The following is a 13,240-nucleotide window of genomic DNA, read 5'->3' on the forward strand; positions in this document are numbered from 1 at the left end:
AACTTTCAAAAGTTCAAATTAAATTTCTTAACTTAAAAGACCAAAATCTGATTCCACTTTCGATCTCAGATGGACCCACTAAATCTCTTAAAGAGTCATCCAAATACATTTGAAATTACAGCTAAGATGGTTAAGAGTACAATGGGTATAAAAGAAATTTATTAACAATAAACAGTAATTTTTAATAGGTTAGACAAAATGTAAAAGAAAAGATGGCCGATTATTTAAGGTAAATCATCATTGTTAACAATAAACAGCCGTTAAGCATTCTCCAGAGGAGTATGCAACCTGTGCATTGAAAATATAACAGCAAAAGTCTTGCAATATAAATACTGAATACAAAGAGATACCTTGGTACATTCAGGATGTAAGTGAGTACCGCAAACTTGCAAGCATTTTCTTCTAAGACGGAATCATTTCAATTTTCCCTCAGGGTAACTCCTTTTGCAATTAGTGTATCCCCAAAAGTCTGCAACAATTTTCTTTAACCAAAAAGGAACTCCAAATATTGTCAAATCGGTCCAGCCTCCTAGTTTATGTAAGGTCCTGCACGATTCCAAATAACAAAAAACCAACTTGGATTAGCACTGAGCCTACAGCATTTCCCTAAAATTACTCATAAGCCTACACAAAAATACCCATCAACAGGAAAAGAAAAGGATTCAAGCTCACTCTGCAGACTATTTTCTTTCTTCCAGAAAAAGAAGGTATAGCAGAGACAAACACGATAAAAAATTTGGCACTCAAGAAAAATAGAAAAGCTCTTGTGAACTCACAGGTCTTTGTGTGGTTAGTAACTCGATAGCAAGAGGACAAAACTGAGTACATAACCCACACCGTGATTACCCCAGACATTTCACAACTTTTCTCGCAACCGTTTGAGTAATTCTGGACCTAGAGTTGTTATATCACCTAAATACAATAGCAGAAAGTTATATGTCAAAATCTATTGTATTACAGAAGAATTGCTATATGAACAAAAATTTTAACAGTGATTCCTTTTACCTGCACCGAGTGTGAGGACAACTATTTCTTGATTTATATCAGATGAAATCTCATAGACCAACTTCTCAATCACATCCTCCTTAACGGAAAAAAATTTACAATCTTCAAATACAGGAAGAAAACTAAAGCCAAAGCATGAAAGAACGAATGACTTTCTCAAAAAACAGCTTTTTCTGGATGCCATACAAATCATTGGAGCTGCTTTTCAAGACTCAATTTTACGATATAGAAGCTCTTTCATACTAACTATCGTATCTTTTAGAGAACAATACATACCATTTTAGGAATATATTCGCATGATGGACCTCTTATCGAAGATGCTAGTTCTCTCCCATCACAACTACACCCATTCATCTCCCTGGAAGCATAGACCTGGAAAAAAAATTTAAAATGTTTAAATTACAAAGGTTAACTCCAATAAACAAATAAGGAGTTCAAAGGATGTCTCCATCTACCTCAGTTATTATCAAATGGTCCGCATCAACAAAGGCAGTAGCGAAATCTTTCATCAAGGCAGCTAGACGGCTATTAAACAAATTGAAGCTCGAAATTACTAGGATTTAATCATTAAAACTACCAACAAAAAAAACATGTGATTCTAATTTATTTTGTGCCTCAGTGAAGAATATTGTTCCTGGTAGCACATATATCATCTGTTATGCGCCAAGGAAACCGATTCGACAAGTCAATAACACACACAAGAACAATAATAGACCACAATATATCACAAGCAACCAAACCACAGCAAGAACACAATATTTTACGTGGTTCGGCAATCTTGTCTACGTCCACGGGAGCAGCACACTAATTTCTTATTAATAACAAGAAATTACAAATAAGAGAGGAGATCTCAAACTAGAGATCTCTCAAACAAATAGCAATTGATTTTAATATAAAATCAATGCTCAAACTCTCTCTCTCTCTCTCTATTACAATAAATCCCCAATTAATATTCTCCAACCCCTTCTCAATAATAAATGAGAACAGAGACAAATGAGAACAAAATCGGAAATTCCCAAATTGCAGAGAACGGAAGAAGAAATGCAGCCGCCAATCTCTTCTTCTCTCTTTGCTCTCGCGCTCCATCTCAGATCGCGAAAGGGGTTTCCCTTTTATAGGGAAACCTTAGACCTATTCCAGCTAGAGCCAGCTGCTACCCACCCTAGGCGAGATCTCCACGCAAGGACCGCAGGCGAAATCAAAGCGGTTCCACCAGGCGAGCGCCTCCATCATGCGACTTTCTACTCGATCTCGAACATGCGACTTCGACCCTTTCAAGCGATCTCAAAGTCGCCCTCACGCCTCGCCATCAGGCGAGTTCCACGCCTGTCGAAGCCCGCGCCTACAGGCGAGTTCGTCGCCTGTCCCATTTCCGCCTGTCCAGCGCTTGCCTACAAGCGAGTTCGTCATCGTCGCCTCTCAACAGGTGCGTTCGTTCTTCAATTCTCCACCTCGTCCATCATTTGAAAAACATCAAATTTCGGACGAACACCAGAAGAACCCCACTAATGCCAAACCAGGCCCAAAACAGCTGCACCATTATACCATGGCTGCCTACGTACCCTCTGACCGGGATCAAGCTAATCGTAGTTCTTCCAAATGGCCGCCAACAGCCTCAATAACGAAGAATGTTCAATAAATTCAAACAATGACCAAATTTCACACTTGGAACAACTTTGGTCAACATATCAGCAGGGTTGTCCACACTGGTTGTCCTTAGTGTGGACTTTCTCCAACATGACATCACCATCATCCAATACGTCACGTACAAAGTGAAATCTGACATCAATATGTTTCGTGCGTGCATGGTAGACTTGGTTCTTCGCCAAATAGATAGCTGACATGCTATCACAATATACCTGAATGGTCTCCTGTACAATCCCCAAATCATCCAACAAATCATGTAGCCACAAAACCTCCTTCACTGCTTCAGTCACCGTCATATATTCCGCCTCCGTAGTAGAAAACGCTTCAGTGGACTGAAGAGTGCATCTCCAACACACCGGTGGACCAGCCAATGTAAAAACATAACCTGTAGTGGACCGATGCTTGTCAAAATCTCCGACATAGTCTGAATCCACGTAGCCAATACAATCCTGTCCTGTCTCAACATTCTTCACAAATGTCAACTCAACATCCACAGTACCCTTAATATACCGTAGAATCCACTTCACGGCCTCCCAATGCCCCTTCCTAGGGTTGTGCATGTACCTAGATACCATGCTCACAGCCTGTGATAAATCTGACCTCGTACACACCATAGCATACATCAAACTACCCACTGCACTGGCGTATGGAACTTTGGACATGTAGTCCCGATCCTCCACTGAAACTGGTGACATCAAAGCTGAAAGCTTAAAGTGAGAAGCTAATGGAGTACTCACCACCTTGGTATTGCCCTAAAAACTGAACTTCTTCAGCATCTTCTGCAAGTAACTCCTCTGTGTAAGCTTCAATCCCCTTCACCCTGTCTCTCTCAATCTCCATACTCAGTATCTTCTTAGCCTCTCCCAGGTCCTTCATCTCAAATTCAGATGACAGCTCCTTTTTTAATTTCCCAATAGCTGAAGTGTTCATGGAAGCTATGAGCATATCATCAACATACAATAATAAATAAATGTGCTCACCATCCTGTAGCTTGCGCATATAAACACACGGGTCATAAGGGCTCCTCGTGTACCATTAGCCAATCATAAAGCTATCAAATCTCTTGTACCACTGTCGCGGTGATTGCTTTAGTCCATAAAGAGATTTCTTCAATTTACATACCAAATTTTCCCTTCCTGCAACTTTAAATCCCATAGGTTGTGTCATGTAGATCTCCTCGTCTAAGTCTTCATGTAGAAAGGCCATCTTCACGTCCATTTGGACCAAATCCAAGTCCAGTTGCGCCACCAATACCTATAGAATCCGAATAGACGAATGCTTCACAACGGGTGAAAATACCTCGTTGTAATCAATGCCCTCAAGCTGTGCATATCCCTTGACAATCAATCTGGCTTTGAATCGAATGTCCCCAATAGAAGATCCCTCCTTCTTGGCATACACCCACTTGCAACCAATAGCTTTTTTACCCTTAGGTAGCTTTGCAAGTTCCCAAGTGTCATTTTTCTGAAGAGATTGCATCTCCTCCTCCATAACATTCCTCCACCTAATAGAATCGAGGCTAGACTCTGCCTCCCTGAATGTGACAGGAATGAAATCATCGACCTCCACAGATAAAACATATGCCACCATGACATCATCATATCTAGCTGGCCGACGAATCTCTCTCCTCGGTCTATCTGTTGCAATGGACCCCTGAGCATGACCCTGCTCCTGAGCCTCACCATCCATTGTATCCTCTAAATGCCCGACTGTCATCTCATCTCCTTCCAGTGTCACCTCTGTAGGAGTCTCAATGGACACAATGCTGACTGGAGTGGGTGGAGTCACATCATCCTCCACCTGCTATGATATCTCTCCTGTCTGATCTTCCTCCACATGCTGAGGAACTCGAGGCTTCATCATGTACGCCTCATCAAATATGACATCTCTACTAATGACCATCTTCTTGTCTTGTGGATCCCATAATTTAAAACCTTTGACACCTTCTCTAAATCCCACAAAAACAGCCTTCCTAACCCTCGGATTCAACTTCCCATCACTAACATGGAAATAAGTTGGACACCCAAATAGCCGAAGAATCTCATAATCACTAGCCACAAAACCAGACCAACATTCCATCGGAGTCTTCCCCTCTATCGCAGTGCACAACAACCTGTTAACGAGATGGTTCGCATAAACTAACGCATCGGCCAAAAAGGATCTAAGCAATCAACTCTGCGTCATCATACATCGTACCTTCTCTAGCAAGGTACGGTTCAGCCTCTCTGTCACCCCATTCTGTTACGGTGTCTCTCTAACTGTGAAGTGTCTTCTAATGCCGTAATCCCGATAAAACTGCAGAAGTCGATCACTCTTATACTCTCCACCATTGTCTGAACGAAAAGTCTTCACCTTTCTACCTGTCTGCAGCTCCACTTTCTTCTTCCACTCCACAAATATATCCAGGACCTCATGATTATGCTTCATGGTATATACTCAATTCCTCCTGGAATAATCATCAATGAAAGTGATAAAATATTTTTTCCCACCAAGCGATATGTGCTTAGATGGGCCCCAAACATCTGTGTGAATATAATCTAATATACCTTGGGTGTTGTGAATTGCGATGCCAAACTTCACTTTAGTCTTCTTCCCAAGTATACAATACTCACACAGTTCCATCTTGCAGGTCTTTGCACCTTTTAATAGTCCCTGTTTTGCCAATGACTGTAGGAACTTATCACCTGTATGTCCAAGCCTCATGTGTCATAGTGTGGTAGTGTCCTCCTCTGTGATGATAGAAGCAGTCAGACCCCCTGTAACTGTCTTGTCCTTCAAGTAGTATAGGTTGTTTTTCCTGACACCTCGCATCACCACCATGGACCCCTTCATGACCTTCAAAGTAGCATCCTCTAAGATCACTCTATAACCAGCTGCCTCCAAAGTCTCAAGAGAAATGATGTTCTTCGTCAACTGCGGCACGAACCTCACTTCTTTCAACTCCCTAGTCACCCCATCATGCATCCTGATCTGGATTGAGCCAATCCCACTAATAGGACAAACGTGATCATTCCTCATGAGCACAACGTCCCCTCTCTCCAACTCCTTAAAGTTGGTAAACCAATCCTTTTTAGAGCAAATATGAAATATAGCTCCCGAATCAAACATCCACTCCGTAGGATTGGCATAACAAACAGACGGCAGTGTGAGACAAGAATAACCGGAAGAATCCGAATCTAAAATGTTACCAACAACTTTAGCAACATTCACCTCTGAAGCTTGTACAGCTTTCCCCCTTTGCTTTCCGACTCTATCCTTCAACTTTGGATACTCATTCTTCCAATATCCCTCTTCTTTACAAAAGACACATTGATTTCTACCAACACTTTTATGGCCACCCTTATTCTTTGATTTTAAGCGGTTGAATCTTTGACGGTTTGGACTACGACCACGAACTGCTAATACATCACCCCATACCTTCTCGGATGGCTCACTATCATTCTTCCTCAGCTCATAATTTACCAACGTCGAGGTAACCTCATTGTAGCTAACTGTAGTTCGTTCATTTATCATAGTGAGAACAAATGTACTAAACTCATCATCCGGCAACGAACACAATAGTAACATTGTTTTGTCTTCATCCTTCACCATGATATCTACATTGACCATATCCGAAATTAGCTTTGTTAAGTTGTTAACATGCTCCCGAATGGAAACTCCCCTCTGCATCTTGAATTGGTAGAACCTCTTCTTCAAGTGAAGTCGATTCTCAATGCTCTTCGTCAAATATTTTTCATTGAGCGTTTCCCACAATCTCTTCGCCGACGTCTCGTTCATCACATCATAAATAAGATCCGACGTCAAGCATGACCGAATAACCCCACAAACCTTACTGTGCATTTTCTTCCAATCCCTGTCATCAATATCTTCGGGTTTCTCTTGTAGCTCAAGAGTCTCCTCCAAATTTTGTGCATCTAAGGCGTCCATTACTTGATACCTCCACAAACCGAAATTGATCTTGTCGTCGAACTTTGGAACATTAATTTTAGTGTTATTGATGCTCAAATTTTGGATCGCCTTTGTCAAGGCCGACCCCGATGTACTTGTAGCACTTGAACTAGCCCTGATTGTATCACCCATATTGTAGATCTACTCTCCAAACAAGAATCCAATTGTGAATCCTTTGAACAAAACTCCCAAATCCAACCTGAAGCTCTGATACCACTTGTTGTGTGCCGCGGAAGCCGATTCGACAAGTCAATAGCACACACAAGAACAATAATAAACCACAATATATCACGAGCAACCAAACCATAGCAAGAACACAATATTTTACGTGGTTCGGCAATCTTGCCTACGTCCACGGGAGCAGCACACTAATTTCTTATTAATAACAAGAAATTACAAATAAGAGAGATCTCAAACTAGAGATCTCTCAAACAAATAGCAATTGATTTTAACATAAAATCAATGCTCAAACTCTCTCTCTCTCTATTACAATAAATCCCCAATTACACCAACCCCTTCTCAATAATAAATGAGAACAGAGACAAATGAGAACAAAATCGAAAATTCCCAAATTGCAGAGAACGGAAGAAGAAATGTCGCTGCCAATCTCTTCTTCTCTCTCTGCTCTCGCGCTCCATCTCAGATCGCGAAAGGGGTTTCCCTTTTATAGGAAAACCCTAGGCCTATTCCAGCTGGAGCCAGCTGTTACCCACCCTAGGCGAGATCTCCACGCAAGGACCGCAGGCGAAATCGAAGCGGTTCCACCAGGCGAGCGCCTCCATCAGGCGACTTTCTACTCGATCTCGAACAGGCGACTTCGACCCTTTCAAGCGTCTCAAAGTCGCCCTCATGCCTCGCCATCAGGCGAGTTCCACGCCTGTCGAAGCCCGCGCTTATAGGCGAGTTCGTCGCCTGTCCCATTTCCTCCTGTCCAGTGCTCGCCTACAAGCGAGTTCGTCATCGTCGCCTCTCAACAGGTGCGTTCGTTCTTCATCATCACCCTTTGATATAATTTTATAAGATTCTAGGACGAGAATTTTGTGATTTGCTCCCAGGTTGCACGAGATTAATAAATGTATGATTTCCTTTTTTAAGAAGCTGACATTTAATGGTGTTACATGGCAATCTCATTTTTTACCTCAGCCAGAGATTACAAGTTAACTCAAAGGCTGATGACAGGTTAATATGATTTGATTTTTACTCCTCAAATCCATCTCAAAATATTATTTTCCTCCATTACCAACCCCTATTTTGTATGGAAAAGGTTTAAATGATGCTGGTGATCCTGAAAAAGGATAATTTAAAATTGCAACCTTTTATTTGATCTGAAGACCAAGAAGACAGGCAGAGGGGAGAAGAAACTAAAACAGCTATTAAACACAAGCACAGGAACTAACCAAAAAGTAGGGGGGAAAAACTATTGTTGGTTTCTTGAGGTCTCCCTAACCTGATCTATCACAACATCAACAAAAAGAAAAGGAAAAACAGTAAGATACCTGAAAGTGTGTGGTTGGAAAACAATCCATAATGCCTGATATGGAAATAGTTGCCTAGCAGCTTGGAGGGCAGCACGAACTTCTGTTGGATGGTGAGCATAGTCATCATATATATGGCATTTGTTTAGACTACCAACTAATTCAAATCTTCGGGAAACACCTGTAAATGTGCTTAAGTGGTATGCTACTGAGCTGATAGTAGCATTCAACTTCTTTTGGTCAGAAACCAACAATGCAACTGTTGCAATAACCTAGAATCCAGAATGCAATATCAAAAAAAGAGGAAGTTTTTTCTCGCTCTATAATAAGCTAAAAAATTAAAATATCAGGTATACAGTATCAGTATGCCATCAATCAGACTGAATCAAAGCTTCAAAAGTTTTAAGTCAAACAAGCGAAGTATAAAATAAGCAGACCTTAAGATTGAGCTACTTTGTTTGCAATGTTTGCGACCCCAAAACAGTAAAGTTAATAACACCTTTTTTGCTTCTTTACAAGACCACCTGTGGAAGTTAATAGATTTTGGTTTGCAGCTAGGATGACTCATAATGCACTGAAAGTGAATACCCTTTTCTGTGAATGACTAATAATTAGGTGACTGGTAAAATAAGAAACAAATTTAGTCAATTCAGTCTCCGATTCCCCAGCTTGCCCCAAGTCTTCAGAATTTCTCTATGATACCTCATCAGAACAAGAAAAAAAATATGTACCAAACTATTTCTTACTTTGTTCCATCATATCACATCACAGAAAACACAATGCTCAACTTACACAATATATTATCATACTGATTCAGACAACACGACACTCAAAGCATTCAAACTCTCTGAGGCTTGCTATGACAAAAGTAAAGCAACAACTACTAGGTTGTCTGCAACAACTTGTAATCTATCATTAAATAATGTTAACGAACTTGTATAAGCCAGTTAGCAGTAACAATGGCCTCCACCGTCCATCTTCTGTCCCATCTTCGCTCATTTGCAAATCATGTCCTTCATTTGTCATAATATGCATGTCATGTGATTCTACCAGAGCGCATAAAGTATTCTAACCAAGGCATCTAGGCAACCTATCGCCTATGCACCAGTCACCGCCATGCTTTTTAGGCAATGTAGTCATCTTTTAAATAATCCCACCTCCATCTGTTCTTACTATTTCTTCATATTCCGCTGTCTCCTTTTCCAATTTCTTTAGTTTTCTTTTGTATGTTTGGTATCTCAAAAAACTAGAAAACAGGCTTATAGGAAACCATTTCCTATAACAATTTCCTTTTTTAAGTTTGGTTCCCACTTGAAACCAAGAGCGAGGATGAGGAGGGCACTCTCCCATTGATTAATTTGACCATAACTTTGGAAACTCATTTCAAAGTCCTTACCCCCTAGGGAAATGGCTTCAAACCAGTTATGGAGGTTACTTCACCCAATTTCTTTTCCTTTGGGTTTCTAGGAAATTAACCAAACAGCCACTGTAACATTAGCTGAAGCTATCATTCTTCCCCTAAATACATACAATGTTTTTGTTAATGTGAAACCCTAGAGAGGTTATCAGCTCTCTCATAGATATTATTAATACTGTTTTAGGAAACAAAAAAGTTTGTCCCTAGCTAATGTGAGACTAAACAATAAGGAATAAACAACTCTTTAACACTCCCCCTCAAGCTGAGCATACATATTATACATGCCCAGCTTGTTACAAACAAATTCACTTGTATTCTTCCAAGAGGTTTTGTGAGAATGTCTGCAAATCGATGTTCTGATGGTATATGCTACACTCTAATGATTCCCTTCTCCGTCTTCTCACGAATCAAGTGGCAATTAATCTCTACATGTTTTGTCCTCTCATAAAATACTGGATTCTCAGCTATGTGAATGGTGACATTGTTATCTCCATATAAGCTCATGGACACTCCGTAGGATAACTAATCTTTGTTAATATATCTCTAGCCCATATCAGCTCGCAAGTCAAATTCTCCATGGCTCGATACTCAAACTCAGCTATAGATCAAGAGACTACACTCTGTTTCTTACTCCTCCATCATGATATTAGATTTCCTCCAAGAAAGTAGTTGATCATCTGTCCTCATAAGATCCTGTCCAATGTGCACTTAGGCCGAGGCAAAGTCTAACTCATACAAGTCGTTCTACTCTCGTCCAGAGCTAATCGCCCTCCTCGTCCGAAGTGCCTGAAAATTACAGTGTAGGAAAAAATACCGTGTAGTTTAATTCTTTAGTAATACTACTAATAGATAAGAGATTAAATGGAAAATGAGGAAGATATAGCACAGATGAAATTGGAATAGTACTACCGCTGGTAGGTCTAACACCTTTCACAAGTGTTGTGGATCCATCATCCAATATTACTGAAGAAAAGGAGATGGCAGGTGTGTAGGAGGATAATACTCGGTTCCCAATCATATGATCAGTTGCCCCTGAATCTATAACCCAAGTACGAGACGATAACGATGAAAGGCAAGCAGTGGGTTTACCTGACTGGGCAAGTTTAGTTATAGCAGGAGAGGATTGTGTCTTTTTAAATTGCTGGAATAGCTAAAATTGCTCAAACTGACTGCGTGTGTCATCATCTATGAAACTCTCCTGTGTAGACACATGTGCACTCCGCTATCATTTGCCATGTAGCTGAGGGCACTGGAATTTTATGTGACCAGACTCCTTATACTATTGACAATAGATAGAGGCACCAAATGTACACTCCCCTAACTCCTCGTAAACTACCACCTCGTCCCCCACGTGGTCCAAACCATCCTCCACGTCCACCAAGTGGCCACCACTACGACCACCACCTCAATTGGTCGACTGTCTACTTTGTTTGGCGACAGCAGACCTATTGGTAGACTCCGCTACAATACTTACTAGTGCTACCCGCATTGCTAATCTCAAGAAGTAATATGTCTCTGCTAATGAGCTTATTGCAGAACTTCCAATAACATATGGTCGTGTTGAACTATAAGACTATGGAAGAGAACCAAGAAAGCTGAATACCATCAGTTAATCCCACTGATCCTACATCTTCTGAACATCCCCATAATGGCAAAAATATGTCTCAGCTCCTCTGCCAAGCAATTGAAGTTGTCATAGTGCTCCTCAAAAGTCTTGACTTTGCTTGGCCATCTTGCTTCGAAATAATTCATGAATGACATCACATGCCCAATTGGCATGCCCACAGCCAGAGTACGATAGCAGTCACCGGAGGACGTCATTAACAAAGCAAATAAGATCCTTCAACTAGTAATCTCCTAACAAATAACTATCAACCTTGCCCAATAACGAATCAATCTCTAATAATCAAATCATCAATAAGCAAACACCCTTACAATAAGCAATCAATCCACTAGGTAAAATCATCCTACAAGGTTAGTTTCTTCGAGGAAAAGAACGACTTATCACTTATCTCAAAGAGATTGTTAACAGCTGATCGTTAAGATGAAGCCAAATAATTAGCTTGATCAAGTTGGTTAAACCAAATGATGAAGACCTAGTTGGTTAAGCGAAATGATTAACTTAAGATATATGAAGATAAAGTTAGTTAAGCCAAATAATTAGCTTGATCGAGTAAGGTTTGGTTCAGATAAACAATACCGTGGATGAACAATACTATAGGTGAACAATGTCTTATATGAACATCAATCAGTGGAATAGTACCCCCATTGATGAACAGTACCACTGAATAGTATGTGGACGGATGTGGTGGTGATTAGGGTTAGCAGCTGACGCCAGAGGGTTAGGGTCTGATGGTGGTGGGTGGCGGCAAAGGTTTACAATGGTAGAAGGTGGCGACTAGGATTTAGGAGGGTAACAGGTAGAGTTTGAGAGGGGTAGAAGGAGATAGCTACGGTTTGAGAGGGTGGCAACTAAGGTTTAGAAAATGGAGAGAGGAGAGCGAGGGTGGTTTTGATACCATGTTAATGTGAATCCCTAATGAGATTATTAGCTGGATATTATTAATAGTGTTTTGGAAAATAGAGCAGTTTGTCTCTAACATATTTGGGACTAAACAATAAGCAATAAACAACTCTTTCAATAATTTTTTCGCATTAGGCCTAGGGTAACTACATCAATTAGTTGAATGAAATACTTAGGGAAGGGGGCAACCAAGAGAGAGAGGAAAATCAGATACGGTAAACAGAAAGTTTACAAAACTTGGAAATAAGTTCATATAGAAAGGAAAACACTCTAAAAATTGGCAGTTCAGTAGACCTCTTATTTTATACTCTTCTTGCATTCTTCCATCAGACCTAGAATCCACAGACCACATTGACCCCCAAAAAACTCATCACCCTTTGCATAACCAACTTATAGCATTATGCCTTCTCTTTTTCTATGGGGTCGTTTGGTAGATTACAACTTGGAGCAACTGCAATTTTTTGCAACTAGGTCCATTTTTACCCAATTGCAAATGTTTGTTTTGTTCACAACCACAATCGCAAGGCTCCTTGGTTGCAACTTTTGACTTGCAATCAAAACTGGATGAAAGTCAAGTTGCAACCAAAATGAATTATAAATTCTATTAACTTGTAACTATAGTTGCTACAAATCATTTTCTTGAAAAAAAATATAATTTTGCTTTTTAAAAAAATATTTTTTTGAAAATATATATTTTTAAATATATTATCTTTTGAAATATTACTTTTCAAAAATACTATTTTCCCTAAAAAATATTTTTTAAAAAATAATATCTTTTTCAAAAATAATATTTTTTTAGAAATAAAATAATATTTTTTCATAAATAACATTTTTTAAATAAATAATTTTTAAATTGAAATTTTTAAAATTTTCCTTAAAATATATTTTTACAAAAATTAAAATTTTCATAAAACTATTTGAAGAAATTTTTAGATAAACCATTTTTAAATTTAATGAGCAAAATTAATCACTTTTCAGGCACATCAACATGGATGGCTAAATAGTGGTAAATTTTATAAAATACAGATTTTAAGCACGGGACTAACAGTCACTTGTTATTTACAGAAGCTTTAGCAAAATTTGTTGCTAAAGAAAACACATGATTGCTAGTCACGTGTATTGTTTTAGCCATATAAAAGTGAACCATGTGCTAATCCCCTCATCCTTTCTCTCGCAATTTCTCCTCTCCATCTTCCTCTCTTTCTCCCCCTCCCCCCCCCCCCC

General features: G+C 39.7%; 1 protein-coding gene across 1 annotated transcript in view; it reads right to left on the reverse strand.

Moving 5' to 3' along the window:
- LOC109824177 (UDP-N-acetylmuramate--L-alanine ligase-like) overlaps positions 200–13,240 on the reverse strand; it is a 40,696-nt gene continuing 27,655 nt past the window's right edge. The window contains exons 6-12 of the mRNA XM_020390713.1: positions 8,257–8,347; positions 8,097–8,178; positions 1,461–1,530; positions 1,282–1,377; positions 1,006–1,084; positions 777–912; positions 200–546 (exon numbers count right to left, since the gene is read on the reverse strand). Of these exons, the coding sequence (XP_020246302.1) occupies positions 857–912; positions 1,006–1,084; positions 1,282–1,377; positions 1,461–1,530; positions 8,097–8,178; positions 8,257–8,347 (474 nt within the window). The 3' untranslated portion in view covers positions 200–546; positions 777–856. The remainder of the gene's footprint in view (positions 547–776; positions 913–1,005; positions 1,085–1,281; positions 1,378–1,460; positions 1,531–8,096; positions 8,179–8,256; positions 8,348–13,240) is intronic.

This window comes from Asparagus officinalis, chromosome 1 (assembly GCF_001876935.1).
Source record: "Asparagus officinalis chromosome 1, Aspof.V1, whole genome shotgun sequence".
In the NCBI taxonomy this organism is placed as follows: Eukaryota; Viridiplantae; Streptophyta; class Magnoliopsida; order Asparagales; family Asparagaceae; genus Asparagus; species Asparagus officinalis.